The sequence below is a fragment of the Perognathus longimembris genome, chromosome 16, assembly GCF_023159225.1.
Source record: "Perognathus longimembris pacificus isolate PPM17 chromosome 16, ASM2315922v1, whole genome shotgun sequence".
Classification (NCBI taxonomy): domain Eukaryota; kingdom Metazoa; phylum Chordata; class Mammalia; order Rodentia; family Heteromyidae; genus Perognathus; species Perognathus longimembris.
The window spans coordinates 14,221,855-14,242,154 of NC_063176.1; the positions used below are offsets into that span (position 1 = coordinate 14,221,855).

The 20,300-nt window shown below is 38.7% G+C and overlaps 1 protein-coding gene across 5 annotated transcripts in view; it reads left to right on the forward strand.

Annotated features, from left to right (window-relative positions):
• Nucleotides 1-20,300, forward strand: part of Pdgfc (platelet derived growth factor C) — a 183,483-nt gene that overhangs the window by 156,836 nt on the left and 6,347 nt on the right. For all 5 annotated transcript variants that reach the window (XM_048364720.1, XM_048364719.1, XM_048364717.1 and 2 more), the window contains 2 exons: nucleotides 13,069-13,276; nucleotides 18,690-18,907. In XM_048364720.1, the coding sequence (XP_048220677.1) occupies nucleotides 13,069-13,276; nucleotides 18,690-18,907 (426 nt within the window). The remainder of the gene's footprint in view (nucleotides 1-13,068; nucleotides 13,277-18,689; nucleotides 18,908-20,300) is intronic.

Consider the following 20,300-nt stretch of genomic DNA (forward strand, 5'->3'; position numbering starts at 1 on the left):
TAAAATACACAAAATTGTGGATGTTCTTCTGTTTAATCCTCTGGAATGCAATAGTCCATTGAGATTTTACTGCTGGATCTCGAAAGCATTTTTCTGGGTCAAAACTTGTCTAGAAGATTCGTTTGAGACACTGGTATGAACGAGCTTGCAGATAAGTGGGAAGGAGAAGTATAATTATTTAGATTTAACATAGTGCTAGAAATGAGAATGGAACAACAGGGAATCTGTCAGGTAGCTAAGGGTTAGACGCTGATCAGACTGCGTAGATGGGAGATGATGCAAGGGGAGAAATTCACTACTGACAGAGAGTGAGTGCAGGAGCAGAGATTCATACTATAAATGCTTTTGTGTTGAGTTTCCACCAGAATCTTGCTTCTGAAATCTTGAACTTCTCATCACATGGGGTAGAAACATACCACCAAAGCATACATCCATTGAGTCCTACTTTGCTGCAATTTTTTTTTGAATATGCTGTCGTTTTTAATCACTTCCAAATTCTATACTTTGGTTATTTATGCAGCTTCTTATCTCACTCATTTTCCAGCACCTTTATTTTGCCCATCTCAAGTGCTCGCAAAGAAATGAAGTATTTTTTCCCCTCCAGTCTATACAGTATGTGATATTTTATTCTCTGAGCTATAGTAGAAGGCTCACCTCTTTGCTGTACTTCTTGCTCTCCCTTAAGGCTGTGGCTGCAGTCACAACACAGACTCCTTCTTCAAAGATAAGAGTGATCTATTGTAATTGATTTTTTCATTTTATGTTTTGTTGGTCATGGGTGCTGTCTCTGAGCTCTTTTTGCTCAAGTCTAGCACTCTACCACTTTGAGCCACAGTGTCACTTCCGGTTTTCTGGTGGTTAATTGGATATAGAGTCTCACAGGGACTTTTCTTCCCCAGCTGGCTTTGAACCACACTATTCAGATCTCAGCACCCCAACTAGCTAGGATTATAGGCCTAAACCCCTGGCACCTGACCTGTTATTCATCTTCATCATTGTAGTATGACTACATAATGGAAGCTTAGTGGTTTGTTGAATTATGTAACTGATTATCTACCCTTCTCTTCAAAGCCACATTTTGCTAAATCACAAGATGGTAAAGCCCTCTTAGATGTGTGGAAAAATAAAAATAATTAGTGTTTTTACCAATACCCATATACTCTTTGTGTTAGAACATATGAAGTCCTCTTTCAGGCAACAAGGATAAAAGAAAAATTAGTCACAAGACTATTTCAGGGGTTGGAACCTAGCTCAAGCTATAGAATACCTGTCTAACAAGTGCAAGTCCTTGGGTTCAAACCCCGGGACTACCAAAACCAAATCAAACCAACAAGACTACTTCAGGTGATGGCCTCAATTGAAAGAAGGTGTTTAGAAGAAGCGATCAGGTTTTAGATACAGTCAGAGGGTAGAAGAGACAAGATGACCTGGTATGGGACATTGGACAGTAGAGCAAAGGGTAGCCCAAACAGAAGTTGATGTTTCTGGCCAGTCAGGGTGTTGACTGGAAAGTGGACCATTGGATTCTGCTGTGCAGGGAGTCATCGGCAACAGTTTTATATATTTTATATATTTTAATTCCTTCTATTGCTAAGTCCCTGATGAAAGTTTTCAATTACAATATCTGTCCCTATTATTGTACTCTGTGTGATGTTAAGTCATTTAAAATAAGTAATTCTATGCAGATATTTTTGACCTTACAAATAAAGCCCACCTTTCATGTCCCACAGAAAATGAGAATGGGACTTTGTGTCTTCTCCAAATTTAGAACTCACTGAAACAGCACTGCTAATGTGCATTTAAGCAGTGACCATTTCTGTGCAAGATTCTCACACAACATTTCACAGCTTTCCCTTAGTACCTCCTGCATGTTGTTCTGTCTACATACTGTGCCATACAAGACAGATCGGTAAGGCAGTGTCATTTGTAAATACTGTTGGAGATAGACATTGCTTCAAGATTTGCAGCGAAGATGTGATTTCCTTCGAGCAGTACCTAGTTTTCCTGCTCTTGTCATTTGCATTTGTCTGGATCTGTAAGGAAACAAACTCATGGACATTCGATAGAATTCTATCAGCAAAGCAGTCATGAAATACTGCACTGTCATGCACTTGCAGCTGCTCAGCCATCTTCAGATTTTCATGGCTTGTCACCTTTTAAAAAAAAAATCAGAAGAATCACTTTTCATTGCTTATCAGAAAAATATAAATAAATAAAAAACTGGATTTTGGCTTTCCCCAGATAGCATTGTGGAACTTATTCTGGAGACTATGTTATCTAGTCATCCCATGGAGTTCTAATTATCAGCATAGATTAGTATGTGTTCTGTACATTTCCACCTTCAAAAGTGGAAAGCTGTGTGATCCTGATTCACTAGCCAACTGTGAGTCTGCCCCGTGCCTGGTTTAGCATGGACACCCCTTCATGGCAGTCAGACTGCCTTATCCTCTACCACTTTGGGAGAGAACGATTTAAGGACCACAGCATCTTCATTTATAAAGTCAGATCCCAGGCCTTCTCAAGCTTATGCTGACAGGAAAATTGAGCCAGGAGCAGTTGTTGCATCCATCAAAGCTTTTAGGAACGTAAGCAGTACTTTTAGTTAAGACAACATTTTTGGCCAAAGGAGTCATCTCATTTTCCACTTTCTGCCGAGGCAGAACCTGCTGCTTTCAGGATTTTTCTGAAACCGTGAAACTCATGGCCTTTGAAGGTTATTTTCAGAGTTGAGCCTTAAATTCACTGCTTTTAAGTGCTAGGCAAGTGACAGGGCCTGGTGAGAGGATGTATCAGGTTAGCTTGGCTTGCCAGGCACTGGTAGGAAGGTCCTTTCTGTAGTGAAATTGTGTATGAGCACACTTGGCTGCCTTCCCTGAGATTTCTCACTTAAATATATAATCTCCATTACCCACACCATATTAAAACATCTGTTCTGAGTAGGAATGCAAGCATTTGCTTTTCTTTGCTGGCTTAAAAGTAATTTAAAAACAAAACTCAGATAACTTGTGGGATGAACTGAGATAAGAAGAGAAGCACAAAGAAGTGTGTTTAAATGAATTGTTCCAGGGCATTCTTGTCTCTGTGGTATTGCCCGTCAGTTATTCCTGGCAGGCAGTTTTGTCTGCTGCTTAAGCTCTTGACGTTAGACTTAGGTGCAGTGTATCAGCCTGACATTACATAAATGAGAATGGAGACACCTTTCTGAAGTGACAGCTACATGAGATTCAACTGGTCTCTGTTTTTGTGGGATGGGGGGGGGGTGTTTGTTTTTTTGTGCTGTTACCAGGGCTTGAACTGAGACCTCATGTTCTTGCTCAGTTACACTCTACCACTTGAGCCACACCTCCCACCTGGCCTTTTGCTGGTTAATTGAAGATAGAATTGTGAAGCCTTTTGTGCCACTGCTGGCTTCAAACTGTAATCCTTCATGTGTTAACCACTTAACTTGACTAGCAAGTATGATAGGTGTAAGCCACCGGCACCCAGCTAAGACTCAACTTTTCTAATCCTTCCTGTGGGGTATCCTTTCTTGACCACCCAGACATCAGACTGGTATTATGAAGCAAACTCCTACCTCAACATCCTGAGTAGCTGTGACTAGAAATTCATGCCACAGGCCTGGCTTTGGATATTTATTTTCTTTCTCCTCCAATGCCTTGTCGGTTGCTTCATTTTAATTTTTATTTATTTATTTATTTATTGTCAGACATGGGGCTTGAACTCTGGGCCTGGGTGCTGTCCCTTAGCTCTTCAGTTCAAGGCTAGCCCTCCACCACCTGGAGCCACAGCATCAACTTCTGGTTTTCTGGTGGCTAATTGGAGATAAGCATCTCATGGACTTTCCTGCCTGGGATGGCTTTGAACCTTGATCCTTAGTTCTCAGCCTCCTGAGTAGTTATGATTATAGGCGTAAGCGACTGGCACCCAGGTTTTAAAAAAAAAATTGCAACAATAAAGCCTAATCTGCCTTCCTAACACTGTATTAGGTATGAATGAACTGAAAGCCTTATCAGTTTGAAATATGCTGTATGCAGCTGACGGAGCCAGCGGTAACATAAATCTCTCCTGGCCCTTAACGTTTTGCACCGTCGCTAGGCTACTCAAGGTAAACATCTCTGTGTGTGTTTGTCCAAGAAGCTTGGTTGTAAATGCTATAATTTTTAAATTACACTTGCCACAAAATTCCTAATACAACGACAAGCAACAGGTTTCCAAAGCTCAGTAACTCCTTTTTTTTTCTTTTTGAAAGGACAAGCAGTTCAGATCATACTATTCCAAATAAGATGTCAGCTTTTCCTTTCCGGGGAGGAAAGATGATAATAGATGCATAAAAATGTAAAATCTCCATAATAAATGACAAAACCCTGAAATACTGACTTTCAAAAGCCACACTGGAGAATTTAGCAAGGACCCTAGCTTTTATAGCCAAATTTTAATATCATGATCCCTTAACACTGATTCAGTTCCTGTGACTATTATTCGAACTCATGGGCTTCCAGTTATGTCTCAGTCGCCAGAATGGAAATGTACTTGACTTTCAGTTACTCTTTCTTTTCATATCAAATTTTTATGTTCTATGTACTCATCAACATTTGTGTGATACTTGTTTGGTTACTTATGTGATTCATTATAGTGGTTCTGTTTGGGCAAGAGGAGAATCATGCAGGACTCGGGATACTTGCCTTAAAAAGGATGAAATTCAGAGGGTAGGGCTTTTGGAATCGTTTTTTTCCTAGTGCTTACCTCACTTGTGCTCAAACAAATGTTTGGTAGATGATCCCATGGACAAATCATAATGTCCTTCATTATCATAGTAACTTTGTTTCTTAATGCCATAGGTAATAGATAAAAAGAAACTGATGAGGTGTTAATTCCCTAAAGCTGCCTTAAGAAGCGTACATAGACTGAGCAGCTAGTCAGGAATTTGTTTCTCCTTGTCCTAGTCAGCTTCACTTTTTGCTGAGGTCTCACTGCTGGGTGGATGTCTTTGCCTGGATGCTGTATCCTGGATCTTGTAGGGAAAATCTCTTGCCACTATTCTATATTTCCAGTCCAAACGTCTTCTTCATATAAAAGCCTGGCTCAGGTTGGACTTGGGCCCATGCTGTGATCTCTTAACTTTTTTTTTCCTTTGAAGATCTTATCTCCAAATATAGACACATTCTGAGATTCTGGGGGAAAGGGTCTTAAACATAGGACCTTTGTGTGGATACAATTCAGCCCACAACACAGGACGTGTTGACATACATGTGAGTATTTTTTTTTTTTTTTTTTGGCCAGTCCTGGGGCTTGGACTCAGGGCCTGAGCACTATTCCCTGGCTTCTTTTTCTCAAGGCTAGCACTCTGCCACTTGAGCCATAGCGCCACTTCTGGCCGTTTTCTGTATATGTGGTGCTGGGGAATCGAACCCAGGGCTTCATGTATAGGAGGCAAGCACTCTAGCCACTAGGCCATATCCCCAGCCCCATATGCGAGTATTTTTTTATATCAAATTTCTAATCATGGACCTCTTTCCTTCAGATTCTTAGGAGCTTATAGCTTCTATTCACAAAACAAATACTTTCTAGGATATTTGACTTTTTGAAGGGCAGAATAAACTTGCATGAACTCTCAGGAGAAAGAAAAGGTCAACATATATCTATGTGAAAGGTTATCTATACTCTAGGAAGGTGGTTTGTGGATCTCACTGGTAATCTAAAGCAACAAGGAAGTCTGAAAAGAGGTGGTGTGGGCCTGATGCATTTGAAGTGCTCAATGTCATTCTGTTGAAGATGCATTGAACTCCATTTATCTGACACACAGTAGAAATTCCACACTTGAAAGCTGTGTTGAAACTGAAGTTTGCTTAGTTGAGTTGACCTATTTCAGAGCAGAAAACTGGGGCACTGTGAGGTAACTGTGTTGGCCCATCTTTTCCCTGACTATGAACAGCACAGGCTCCTGGCCTTCTGACTCAAGCACTTTGCTCCATCCACTGCTTAGGACCTCCTCCTGTCTAGAATGGACCCTGGGCATGGAGAAAGGCTCTGCTTGACAGGACACGTTCTCATATAGATGGTATGATTTATTTTCTTCACTTCCATGGTGTCCTGACAGAGGAAGGCATTTGGAAGGGTCTAGGCTAGAGCCAGGTGGTCTAGGGTCTGCAAGAAGGGAAGCTCTATTTGGCTTGCTGGGATTTGATGTTCCTTTGGTTGTTCACATTACAGACCATGAAGAAATTCTGCTTCCCGTTATTGTAGGTGAGCATCCACTAAATTATCTTAGACAACTTATAATGTGTATGCATATACTTCGATAAGAGTAAAATATGTAAGTAATAGGGAAATGCAGCTCAAGTCACCCTCTGTATATTCTAAGCAATTGAACAAGCCAAACACAAGTTCCTTTAATGCTTAACGATTTTGTGAGAATTTTGTACACACTAACCCTAAAAGGGAAAGGCATTCATCTGTACTGAACACTGACAAAAATGCCACAGGAAAATAAAAGCTTAAAAAATTACTAGGTAATATTTTTATTTAACTTTTTATTCCATTGCTTCTCCCCCTACTAAAGTCCCTGTAACTAACTTAGAAAAGGTTTGCTTGAAGAGTGAAGAGCTTGCCTTGGAAGATCCCTGAACCTGTTGCACAGGTAACAGTGGGAAGGGCTCCCGATACATAGAAATACAACTTCTGCCCTCCCCGACTTTTTAAAATTTTTTATTGTCAAATTGATGTACAGAGCGGTTACAGTTTCATACGTTAGGCATTGGGTACATTTCTTGTACTGTTTGTTACCTCCTCCCTCACTCCTCCCTCCCCTCTCCCCCTTTCCCTCTCCCTCCATGAATTGTACAGTTGGTTTACACCAAACAGTTTTGCAAGTATTGCTTTTGTAGTCGTTTGTGTTTTTATCCTGTGTCTCTTGATTTTGGTATTCCCTTTCAATTCCCTAGTTCTAATACCAGTATACACGGTTTCCAATGTACTCAGATAAGATACAGTGATAGTGCAGGTACAACCACAGGAAGGGGATACAAGAGGATCAACAATAGAAGCTACGGTTTCACATGGCATGTTGAAAGTAGTTACAACAGTGATATAACAGTCGTTTCCATAACATCGAGTTCATTTCACTTAGCATCATCTTAAGTGTTCATAAGGGTATAGCTGTTAGGCTCTTGTGATCCTCTGCTGTGATTTGCCTAAACCTGTGCTAATTATTCCCTATGAGGGAGACCATAGAGTCCATGTTTCTTTGGGTCTGGCTCACTTCACTTAGTATAATTTTTCCCAAGTCCCTTGACAAGTTCTGTCAATTCAGAAAAAGCACACTGATGTTTTCCTGCTTTTTGAGACTGATTATTTGTTTGTTTTTACTAGATGGAAGGTAGAGAGGTTGATGAGGGGCATCTTTTTAAATTTACATTATTTTATTCTAAATATTGCAATGCCTGAAGTTTTTTTTTTAATTTTTCATACCTATCAATCTATACATGCAGTAGTTCTTCCTCCTGCTTTTGTCACATCAAGGAGACTGACATGCTGATAGGAAGTGGGGAATATTTCACATGTTGTTTATCCAATAGTAGAGGCTAGTCTTGTGTTGCCTTTTCTTATATGAGTGATATGCACCTTATCTCAGAAATACTCACAGTGTTGTATTGTTTCAAAGGGAAAAGCTACTCAGGAGTCTCCAACAAATTCGGCAGCAAAATAAGCTAATTCATTATGTTTTAATCCATTGTAGTTTAACTTAAAATAGTCTAAGTAACAATTTTATAACACACTTAAAATGTGCATCTGTACTCTGACACTTTAATAAAACATATATACTTTTTGTAAGACTGTTACAGCAATGATTTATTTCTGTGAGCAGATTTTAAAACTTTTATTTGTTTTATGTCATCACAGTCATGAAGAATGCTCAGGTATTATCAAGAATTACTGACCTCTTAATCCTCATATTACAAAAATCGATGTATTTTAGAATCTGTGCTTAAAACTTGCAGTTAGCTTGCATTAATCTTTTCACATTCTATATCTAACAAATATAAGGCATTTGATTAAATTAAAAATACAAACTTTTGAAAGGCAACTGCTTATAAGTATAATATAGTTAGCAATCATCTTTGCTTTTTGTGTGTGTATGCTGATACTGGGTCTTAAGCTGTGCTTCCCTTCAGTTTCTTTGCTCATAGCTGGTGCTCTACATATTGAACCATGCCTCCAGCTCCTACTAGTTAATTGCAGAGGAGTCTCTCTGATTTGCCTACCCAGACTCGTTTTAAACCTCAGTTCTCAAATCTCAGCTCCCTGAATAGCCACTAGCCCCAGCTACTAGCATCTATAGTATACCTTGAACAATTACAGAAAAACAAAAAATTCACTGAGCAAGTAAAAATGTATTAGATTTAGTTTCGACTCTGCAAAGTTTCACAATCTAACTAGTAGAGAAGGAAAAAAAAACACCAAAAATATTCATTGAAAAAATTTTATTCCTACTATTTTAGCCAGATACTGGCATTATTGAAATTAGACCTCAAAAATAGAATGAAGTATAGCTAGGCACCAGGAGTTCTTGCATGTAATTCTAGCTATTCAGGAGAGTGAGATCAGGAAAGTCATGAGACTTATCTCCAATTAACCACCAAAAAACTGGAAGTGGAGCTGGGAGTTCAAGTGGTAGAACACCAGCTTTGAGTACAAAAGATCAGAGATAGTACCCAGACCTTGAGTTCAAGCCCTTGGAGTAGCACACCAAAATTTAACATTAAAAAAAATGAATGAAGTGTCTCTGAAGTGTCTGCTATCTCAAGAATGTTACACACATTTCTGCTAATGGTTCTGTAAACCACCTTAACTGTAACTGTCCTCACAAAGCACTAGATCCTGACAAGTGCTGAGACTAACCAGAGCAAGAGACTTGTTTTGGTTTGGTTTGGTGTTTGTAGTTTACAGCCAGGTACCCACTATGCAGAACACAAAGCTGCTTAGATGAGTCTGCAAGCCGTCATATATGAGATAATGATGCGCTCTACTATGGTGGCAGTCATCTTGGATAAATTGTCTGTAAATAGTCCATTATAATTGGTAAAGATTTAGAATATGGATCAGCAAGGGGGAGGGTTTTCCTGTGGAGGATGAGGGCATCATTTAACACAGATAGCAGCACAAAGTTGGAGATGAACCTGACATGTGCGGTAGTTAATGAAGAGAACAGATGGGTAGGGACAGAATGTGCATGAGTGTGCGGACGAGGGATTAGATGGGAAGGACGGCAGAGGTGAGGTCCTGGGGGCCAGGATGCTCGGGGAGGAATTTGGATTTTATCCTCCCAATGAGAAACTTCATAGGCCTTTGTCCAAATGCATCACAGGATCCGCAATGTCTTATTTTAACAGATTAACCCAGTTATCCAACATAGTATCAGAGGAGTAAAGAGAGAAGGCAACAAGACCAGTTTCCACATTGCTATGAACAGTTGATATGTTTAAGTCTCTCACCCAGGATCCAAGTAATGAGAATGAGAAGGAAGAGCTTATAGGATGGTGTTTTATAATAATTTCTCTTTTTTTTTTTTTTTCCAGTCCTGGGGCTTGGACTCAGGGTCTGAGCACTGTCCCTGGCTTCTTTTGCTCAAGACTAGCACTCTGCCACTTGAGCCATAGCGCCAATTCTGGCTATTTTCTGTATATGTGGTGCTGGGGAATTGAACCCAGGGCTTCATGTATAGGAGGCAAGCTCTCTTGCCAGTAGGCCATATCCCCAGCCCCTAATTTTTTTTTTTTTTTTTTGGCCAGTCCTGGGCCTTGGCCTAATTTTTATTTTTTAATCCAACTTCCAAAAGCAGTCAATGATTATTATAAAAATGTTGAAAGTATGGATTTTGTGTGATGAAAACAATAAAATTCGCCATTCTTTTTTTTAACTTTTACTTCCCCACATTTTTTTTTTCTTTTGCTGGTCTTGGGCCTTGAATTCAGGGTCTGAGCACTGTCCCTGGCTTCTTTTTGCTCAAGGCTAGCACTCTGCCACTTGAACCACAGCGCCACTTCTGGCCTTTTCCTATATATGTGGTGCTGGGGAATTGAGCCCAGGACTTCCTGTATATGAGGCAAGCACTCTTGCCACTAGGCCATATTCCCAGCTTTTTTGAACTTTTGATGTAATGTTATTAGAAACAAGAAAAAGGTAGAAGATAGTGGAAGGTCAGCCAAAACCTCTGTTGCTATTGATGGCTAGCTGAAGCGCTGCTTCCATTCTTTCCATGGAGGAATACTTAGGGAGGAAAAGAAGACTATTGTTACACTATATGCGTAACTTTGTGTTCACACACCCACACACACACACATGTTTATTCAAGTCATAGTGTGTGTGTGTGTGTGTGTGTGTGTGTGTGTCTGAGTGTTTGTGGTTTGTTTACTTTTGCCAGTCTTGGGGTTTGAACTTGACCTAGGCACTGTGCCTAAACTTGTTTTGCTCAAGGTGTACACTCTATAACTTGAGCCACAGCACCACTCGGGCTTTTTTTTTTTTTTTTTTTTACTAGTTTTTTGGAGACAAAAGTTTCATGAAATTTCCTGCCTGGGCTGGCTTCAAACCATAATCCTCCAATCTCAGCCTTCTGTGTAACTAGGATTACAGGTGTGAGCTACTGCTGCCTGGAAAGGATGTTTTTGTATAATTAAATTTATGTATGTGTATGTATGTATTGCCATCCTAGGCCTTGAACTCAGGCCTCCATCTTTCACTTAGCTTATTTAAGCTCAAGACTGGCACTCTGACACTTGAGCCACACCTCTGCTTCTAGCTTTTTGCTAGTTAATTGAGATAAAAGTCATTCAGACTCTTTTGCCTGGGCTAACCTTGAACTGTAATACTCAGTTTTCAGCTTCCTGACTAGCTTGGGTTATAGGAGTAAGTCACCAGTGGCTGGAAGGAGCTTTTAAAAACAACTACCCATGGTTCCATTTTTGATTCGGTTACACTACATCAGATAGTTTATTATTGAACTAGCCCATTATTATAAACTCACATTCCCCCAGTTTTTGTGATAATAAATATTTCTATAAATACCAATCCACATACATGCTTTATTCTGTACTCTATTTTAAAATTTATTTTTGTTTTTCTCTTCCTTTAGCAGTGCTAGAGTTTGAACACAGGGCTCCATCCTTGCTACTCTGGTGAGATACCATGGAGCCCTAATTTTCACTGTTTACTTTTAGGAATAGGACCTCACTTCCTGCACAAGGTCTCATCTGAGCCAAGGTCTGCCTATTATAGAATGTCCACTGACAGTGGAATCACAGGTCCTCTCCACCTTGTTCAGCTTCTCTTCTCTGGAGACAGAGTCTCAAGGACTTAGCTTAGCACGACAGTCACACACCACTGTTCTGAGCCATGTGGGCTGAGAAGGGCTCTTGCTAACTTTTCTGCCAGGGATGGTCTTGATCCTCAGTGCTCCTGTTCTCAACCTCGCAAGTTGGAATTATAGGTGCAAGCCACAGGCAACAGTGTTTGTTTTACTTTAGTCTCTGCTTTGCTTCTCCCCATCTTTCAGTCACATTAAAAATTAGGAAGAGAGGTAATTCTTAAATAGTTTTACACATTCTAGATGAAGTCTATTAAAAACTTTCCCGCCTCTGTTGAAATGATTGTCTTACGTTGGTGCTTCTCCTTTGGTTTCTTGAGATTTTAATCCATCCCCCTAGGTCTGAACATATATATTGCTTCCTTGTTTTGAACAATCCTGTTATGACTATCGTTATACATATTTCCATGTGTACAAATAAAAGAATATGGACCTCAAAGTTAGTTTCAGGGACACAAGACATGTAGTTTCTGGGTCTAGAGTATTCAGGTAAGGCAGCTGACAGAGCTGAGTTTCCCACTCCTGTAGGCTCAGCCCAGGACTAGTGGGTGCCTCGTTCCTCCAGTTTTTAGTACAAGAATTATACATTATTGTCTTATGCATTGATCATTCCATCTGCTTGTTTGGAGTTTTCCAGTTTGTTTGTTTGTTTTGATGTTTTCTGGACACTAATTTTATGACATTCATATAGTTTGACAAATCAGTCTACCAGTAGCTCTCATGTCTTTCAATCCTGTTTATTAAAACTTTTGTTTTCAAAACGTACTATAAGCAAATTTATCAGGCTGATCTCATGGTTTAGATATTTTGTCTTAAGTTATTCTCCAGTAATGTCAAACGTTGATACTTGCATTTTTTCTAGTTGTTATGGGCCATTTTTATTACTTTATTTATTTACTCATTGATTCATTCAGTTATTTATTTTTGTACTGGGGTTTTCACTTAGGCCAAGCCTTATGCGTAGTAGGCAAACATTCTACCACTTGAGTCACACATACCAACAGCCCTTTTTGCTGATTTTTTTTTAGATATTGCCTTACGTTTATGTCTGGACTAGCCATGATCCTCCTACCTCAGCCTCTTATGTAGCTGGCATTACAAACGGTCACCACTATGCCTAGAGTGATACTAAATTTTGAACTCATCCAACACTAACTTTCATAGCCACCAGGCCATTTTCCAAATTGAAGAAAATGGGAAGAAGAAAACTTTGGTACATCATGTTGTTTCTTCCATTCTGAGTCTCCAGTTAAACTAATGTCTCTGATTTTTTATATAGGCATACATGTCCACCATGAATGATTATATTGGAAATTGATAACATTCTCATTTTTCACAACATCTATCAGAGTTTATCTATACAAATAATTATTTTTAGTTGTATTGAATGTGGCTTCACTTTCCATGTATATTTACCCTTAGTCACTGCAGGTTGGTCTATGAACAGAGAAAGAATAACATCATTTTTAAAATAAAATTTTAATTCCAACTATAATGTGCTGTACAGAAGGGTTACTGTGTCCTAAGTCTGGTAATGAATACATTCCTTTTGAGACAATGTCACCCCTTCCTTTTCTCTGTCCCAGTTTTTCCCTCAGACACACCCACTAGTTGTATAATTTATTTTCAATGTCGTGGCTGCTGCGTACGACTGCTGCAGATGTTGTCGTTTTTAAACAGTTAACTGAGGATTGTTTTACTTTCAGCAAGTCACAGAAGCTGTGAGTCCTACAGTGTTACCCCCTTCTGCTTTACCGCTGGACCTGCTCAATAATGCGGTTACTGCCTTTAGTACCTTGGAAGATCTTATTCGCTATCTTGAACCAGACAGATGGCAGCTGGACTTAGAAGAGCTGTATAGGCCAACATGGCAGGTTCTTGGCAAGGCTTTTATTATCGGAAGAAAATCCAGAGGTAAGCGCCTTCTTCAGATTAGAGCCTCATTTAATTTTCTTAGAAAGCTAATTGCAGATTCTTTTATAGGGAAAGTTTTTAACATTTCTTCAGGGGCATATTCCAACAATCCAGTTTCTTATCATTTAAACATGAAATGAGAATATAGACCACAGGTAAATAAATGGTAACTTGAGTTTGGAAAATTAAAAGAGGTACTTCTGCTGAAAATTCCCACCTTTTCTCTCCAAATATCATTTTGAGGATATTGTCCACTGCCTTTCAAAAAACCCACTTCAACTAACTTTGGACGTGTGTGTGTGTGTGTGTGTGTGTGTCTGTGTGTGTGTGTGTGTCTGTGTGTCTGTGAGTTTGCCTGTGTGTCTGTGTGCATGCCAGCCGTGGGGCTTCAATTCAGGGCCTAGACACTGTCTTTGAGCTTCTTTTGCTCAATGCTAGTGCTCTACCACTTGAGCTACAGCTCTCATTCCAGCTTTGGGGCTACTTTATTTGTGATAAGAGTCTCATGGACTTTCCTGCATGGGCTGGCTTAGAACCGTGATCCTCACATCTCAGCCTCCTGAGTAGCTAGGATTAGAGGCAAAAGCCTCCAGTGCCTGACCTTACTTTGAAGTTTTTAGACTGAAGGAACTTCAAGACTCAAGAGAAATGGTAGGAGGTGAAAACAAGTTCTGGAGCTAGGAAATGGGGGTACTGTATCTGTAAAACTCATGATTGCCCTCTCTCCCCTGGCTCAAGGCTGTATCAGTTTATATTTCCTAAGCCTAGAAATGCCTGAATCGTATGGAAAGTAACCATGTCCCAACATAAAACCGAATTAGAAGTTTCCAGGGCAGGATTCATAACAAGGAAATATAGCCTAAAGGAAACCACACCAGAAGAATTGTCTTTGTGTAAATTTGTATTTGAAATGATCACCTTTGACCAAATGAATAAACCTCCTTATAAAAGTGAAATGATAATTAAAGCTAATTCCGCATCCTTAAAAGATTCAAAATAACATCAACTGAATTTTCTGAAAGATTACTAGTAACATTATGGTTGGGACATGTTCGTATCAGACATGAAAATGTAGTTGAAATGACTGGGTAATTGTAATTATAATGCACTTATAATAATCTGTTTCGGTCTATCAGCAACATTGAAATCCACCGAAGGATGATTTTAGAAAATAGAATGACAGTCTGGAGAATTTATGGAAGGAACAATGCAGAGTTAATTTGAGCCCTTCCCAGGGCAGATTGCAGCAGACTCTCCTTCTAAGGCTGTCAGAAAGAAATCTGATCCCTGCCCTTCCCAGGACTGATTTGCAGTTCTGGTGGATCCTGAGATTTAGTCTCAGCAGGTCATGTTCGGACTTGCCCAGCAATGGTATTTTTCTAGTGGTTTCCTTTTGGCAGTATCTGAAGTCAGTGTTGAGTGCATGGGCAGCCGAACCCTGTCCAGATGCTAAACACTGTTACATATTTATAAGATTTCTTCTTGATGAATACTTGATGGATAACGTACCAACAACACTTCCCTTCCCTTCCCTCCCACTTGGGAACAGGAAGATGCAGCTCTGCCAGAGAAGCTGAAACCCAGTGAATAAGCCCCTTGTTAGCAAATGTGAAGTAGATTATCATGTGGATCTGTAAGAAGCAGGGGAGTGAAATGAATTCTAAGCTCAAGTCTAATTTTTTGACATCTGATTTCTGGATCGGAGCCTAAAAATCCTCCCTTCCAGCCGTGCCTTTATGCCTACCGCTCAAAGTTTTGGCCAGAGGCAAGCATGTATTTAAAAGCTTCTAACACTGAACCAACCATATCTTTCAAGTTTTCATTGAACACCTTCAAAATTGAAACCTTTTGCAGTTTGCCAGAACTATTAACTTTTAAATCATACAGTAAGTGTGAGAAAAGCAGTGTATATTTTTGGAACTTTACATAAACCAAAATGCAGGTGTGGGATAACAGCAATATAGATGAAACTGGCTGCCTGCTTAGGAATCCTTCTACAAAGGAACAAGGACAAAAACTTTTTAAAAGCTTCTAATTAGACATCAAAATAGATTTTCCCCAGAATAAACATATCACAGTGTTACCACATTCATCTTGGAAAGACCACCCTGAGATTGCATTATGGTAACACAATATCCTTGAATTGCATATTTTAAAAGAAGGAACTAACAAAGCAAAGTGTGGCTATATTTTTCTTTGACAGTATTATCCTTCCTCTAAAACTTACAGTGGTGATGGAATTTGCTTTGAAATCATGATTTTGCTTTGTGATATGTTTAAAATCTTTGGAAAGACAAACTAATGTGTGTATTATCTAAGGAAGTAGTTATGAAAAGCAGAGAGGATCTAAAAGCTGGGTATGTTTGATCATTTGGTAGAAACAAGCTGCCTTGATATAACTGTAGTTAAGTTATGAAAGTTTCTTTGAGAGACATTTCTGCTTTCTATTCTTTTCTTTTCCTCCTTTTCCTTCTTTCTACTTCCTTTTCCTTTCTTTTTGCCTAGATGCACTTCTGAATTTCTGGTACAAGATTATTGTTACATGATATGTTTTAATAAAGTTTGTTTTTCTTGTGACCTTGGAAGCAGGAAGTGTGAATTTCAAGGCAATGTGCAAATTTACACTCAATTCTTTCCATCCCAATATGGACTACTGTCCTATATTTAAGCTTCTTTTCTTTTTTGTTTCTTTCTCTGGTCATCATTCATGTGTTGTTAAGGCAGAATAGAAGAAAATAAGATGTTCTCTAAGTCTAGCTTAACTAGGACAAAAAAAAAAAGCACTCGTGTGTCAAACGTGATGAATGAGTGGAAGTTAAGTTGAAAGTGTGTTTAAGTTTTCACATTGTAGCAGGTATCATAACTCAGTTCACTTGGGAAACCTATCTAGCCTTTTATTGTGGCTAAGTAAACATTTTACAAAGAACATATGCTCTCTGATTTTCTAGTTTCACCAAATACCATCTTTAAAACTATTTACAGTAGGCCAGTGTCTTTTGAAAGCTTTGAGCTTTGTTCACCTTCTGAAGGGGGATACATTTTTAATCTTAAATTCCACTAAAATTTGTGGCTTTTGTATCTGTATATGCTATTAAGTTTCTCTCCCCTCACCTAGATTTTACTTTCTAGAGAAAAGATCTGCATAAGACCATATATAGCTTTAATGTACATATCCATGGTTAGTTCAGCAAAATGGAATCGAGTAAAATATATGACATCATTTAACATAATCATCTCCTTCATTTCACTTAGAGGTAATTTTTTCAGTGTATTTGAAAGAAAAAAAGTCATTTGCTTTTAAATAATAGTTTTGCATTCACTACGTATTGATGGCTCATGTCTATAATCCTAACTACTCAGGAGGCGGAGATCTGAGGATCACAGTTCAGAGCCAGCCCAGGCAGGAAAGTCTGTGAGACTTATATTTCCAATTAACCACCAGAAAAATCTGATGTTGAGCAGTGGCTCAAAGTGGTAGATAGCTAGCCTTGAGAAAAAGAACAAAGGGACCTTGCTCAGGCCATGAGTTCAAGCCCTACAACCAACAAAAAAAATAAAAATTTGCATTCAAAGGATTGCTTACAAAATCATTACTCAAATAAAACTGTGATTTAATCTATCAAATTGGAAAAATTAATTTTCAGCTAAATATATTGCTGAAATGAACCCATGATGTTGTACTAAGTGAGACCTACATTCCTGTGTTAACCAAGGTTTTTAACCAACAACTCAGTTAATTAACATGCTTATGAAGAATTATTGCATATGCACGTTTTTGTAATATAGTTATCAGGAACACTAAAACTGTCATCTGCTGACAAATTGTAAGACTTGATCATATATACAGCTCTAATAAATTTAAAATAACAGGCATTTGGTTCTTAATTACGTTTATATTTTAAGATTAAAAACAAACAGTAGCATTTGATTTTTATAGTTGTATTTTCGTAATGACAATTATTTAAAACCATCCTTAACCCAGAAAAGGCTCTTCTTCTTTTTATACAAGTTTATTATGTTTCCAGTGTAACCTTAAAGATATTTAACTAGATGTATTATATTTTAGGTAGTATTCCTATGTTTAAAAACATCTTTTAAGATGCACTTTAATTTTGTTGAATTTCTTTTTATTTTATTTTATTTTATTATTTATTTATTTATTTTGGCCAGTCCTGGGGCTTGGACTCAGGGCCTGAGCACTGTCCCTGGCTTCTTTTTGCTCAAGGCTAGCACTCTGCCACTTGAACCACAACGCCACTTCTGGCCATTTTCTGTATATGTGGTGCTGGGGAATCGAACCCAGGGCCTCATGTATATGAGGCAGTACTCTTGCCACTAGGCCATATCCCCAGCCCCTGGAATTTCTTTTTTAAAAATATTTCTAAGGAGAAAAGCAGCGAAAAAGCAGAAATTAAAATTATATCCAGGGGTCTTCTGGGTCTTCAGTTCTATTCCACCGGTCCTCAGGCCTGTTCTTGTGGTGTATGTCTTAATAATTAACTATTACTCACTGTGTGTTCACTATAAGTTTCTAGTAAATATGAAATACTAAACTTTATCATTTTGTATTTAATAGAAATGATACTTTAAGGATTCACTACGCTCATCCAATGAAAGGCTATTTCGTTTGGTCTTTACAAGTAGATAATTTTAAAAAGAAAAAAGATGCAATATATTTAATCAAGTTGGTACAAGAATGGAGACAGTTGTTATAACAAAACTAAACACTTCTCTTCTTTAGCAGGCAAAAGAAAAAAATCTGAAGGAATCTAGTAAATTTCAAAGGCTCAAAGGCCATATCCTAACATATTTGTGCTTTCTAGCAATTTCTGTTCTTCTAAAATACAGCACTTTTATAATGACCTAGGCTCCTCTCGGCTCTCTTCAGAAATATACCATCTTCATTCTCTTTTTGTATTTGGTAGGCTTCACAGCTATATAGTTTATAGACAATTCTAGCGACAAGATTAAATAAGTTGCTCTTCTTTGTCTGAGGCTATAATCCTTTTTTAAAGTACATTGTTATTTAATCAAAGCATTCAGTCTTACATTCTAGACTTCATTCCAAAGCTCTTCTTGTCTGCTTTTTTTACTAAAGTTCAAAGGTGTAGCCCTCACCCTCTCTGTCAAGTTTCCTATTTATAACTCTCAACTGTTTAGTTGGCTCTGATCTTAACGTAGCACAATGCTGTCTCTTTGTTCATCTCTAAGTCATAATGAAGCTTTGTTTTCTAGGAAAATGAAAGTCCAGTTAGTGAGAGTAGAGCCCTACCATGTCATTCAACTAAGAAGGGATATTGTTAGACTTATTGCTCATGAACATACTAGCTTTCTCTATGAAAGAGCTTCATGACATAAATGCAAGTCCAGACATAAACATCTATGGTTTCTTTGTTTTCTTTTTATGCCTCAGTGGTGGATCTGAACCTTCTGAAAGAGGAGGTACGATTATACAGCTGCACACCTCGGAACTTCTCCGTGTCCATACGGGAAGAGCTGAAGAGAACCGATACCATTTTCTGGCCAGGTTGTCTCCTGGTGAAACGCTGTGGAGGGAACTGTGCCTGCTGTCTCCACAACTGCAATGAATGTCAGTGTGTCCCCAGCAAAGTCACCAAGAAATATCACGAGGTGGGTACCTCACTGGCTTCCTGGCTTCATTTGTTACTTGTGTCTTCAAATGGAGCAGTGAATCTAACATTGATTTGTGTTTGAGAAAGAGAAGTAGCATATTCTTTGGGGAGAGATAAGCAAGGGTTACAACGTAACCAAGGTGTCTTAAAATTCTCATTGTAAAGACTGGGACTTGGAAGGGAATACTTGCATTCTATAAAATGTGATAATATCTCAGGTTTCCTGGCTTTCTTCTTCCACGACAGTTACTACATCACAATCATTTTGGAAACAGCTCAAAATTGGCCAATGGTTGTTAACAATCGAAAAATTTCTGTCATTATTCATATTCTATGTCTATTTCCCTGAACATCCTCAAAAGAGTGAATCTCTCTCCCAGGTGTAAGTAGATTGTTACGGACTTCGTGTCTTCCTGCCCCTGCTGGCCAGCATCGCAATGGGAACTGAATTAAGGGGGAAAAAAAATTTTTTTAAAGGTGCACGCCAGTAGCTCACACCTAGAATCTAGCTTCTCAGGAACCTGAGATCTGCTGGATTCATTTTCAAAGCCAGCTTTGGCAAAAAGTCCATGAGAGTCCATCTCCAGTGAACCAACAAAAAGCGGGGCCGGAAGCACAGCTCAAGTGGTAAAGTGCAGTTTGAACAAGCACCATGCCCTGAGGTCAAATGTTAAACAGGGAAAAAAAAATAGGATGTTAGCTCTCAGAGAGTATTGAAATTAAAGTGCCTCTGATGCTAGGGCAGATACTGGAGTTGCCTGGTGAAACCTAAAAGGTATGTTAAAGGTGTGAATTTACCTGTGATTGTGATATTTTCACGCCTAAAATCATTCAACCTTGAATTTGCTGAAGTACCTGAGTCAGGCTTCAGGTCTAGCACTTATGACCACCATTCTCAGACCTATAAACCTACACTATTTTTTTTTATGACAAGCTTATGAGATGTTGAGAGTATATCATGCTGTTGGCTCTCTAAATTAATCCCAGGTCAACCATAATACCCTCCATTGCTCTATCAAATAATATTAGTTTTAGGTAGAACTTTGGCCTAGAGTATATAATACCTATTTTTAAGCTTCAGACAAAATTCTTTAGTTTAAAACCATTAGCAAAACTTTCAGACTCAGTAGTTGTCTTCCAAAATAGCATTGATCACTAGACTTTGCATGGGATAATTAATTATAGCCATATTTTACCTACAGGTACATGTGACTATAGTTGATCTTCTAAGTAGGTGATGATTAAAGGACCTGTTCATATTTTTAATTCTCTACCACTTTGAGCCACAGCACCACTTCCAGTTTTCTAGTGGTTAATTGGAGATAAGAGTCTCATGTACTTTCCTCCCTGGACTGGTTGAGAACCGTGATCCTCAGACCTCAGGCTCCTGA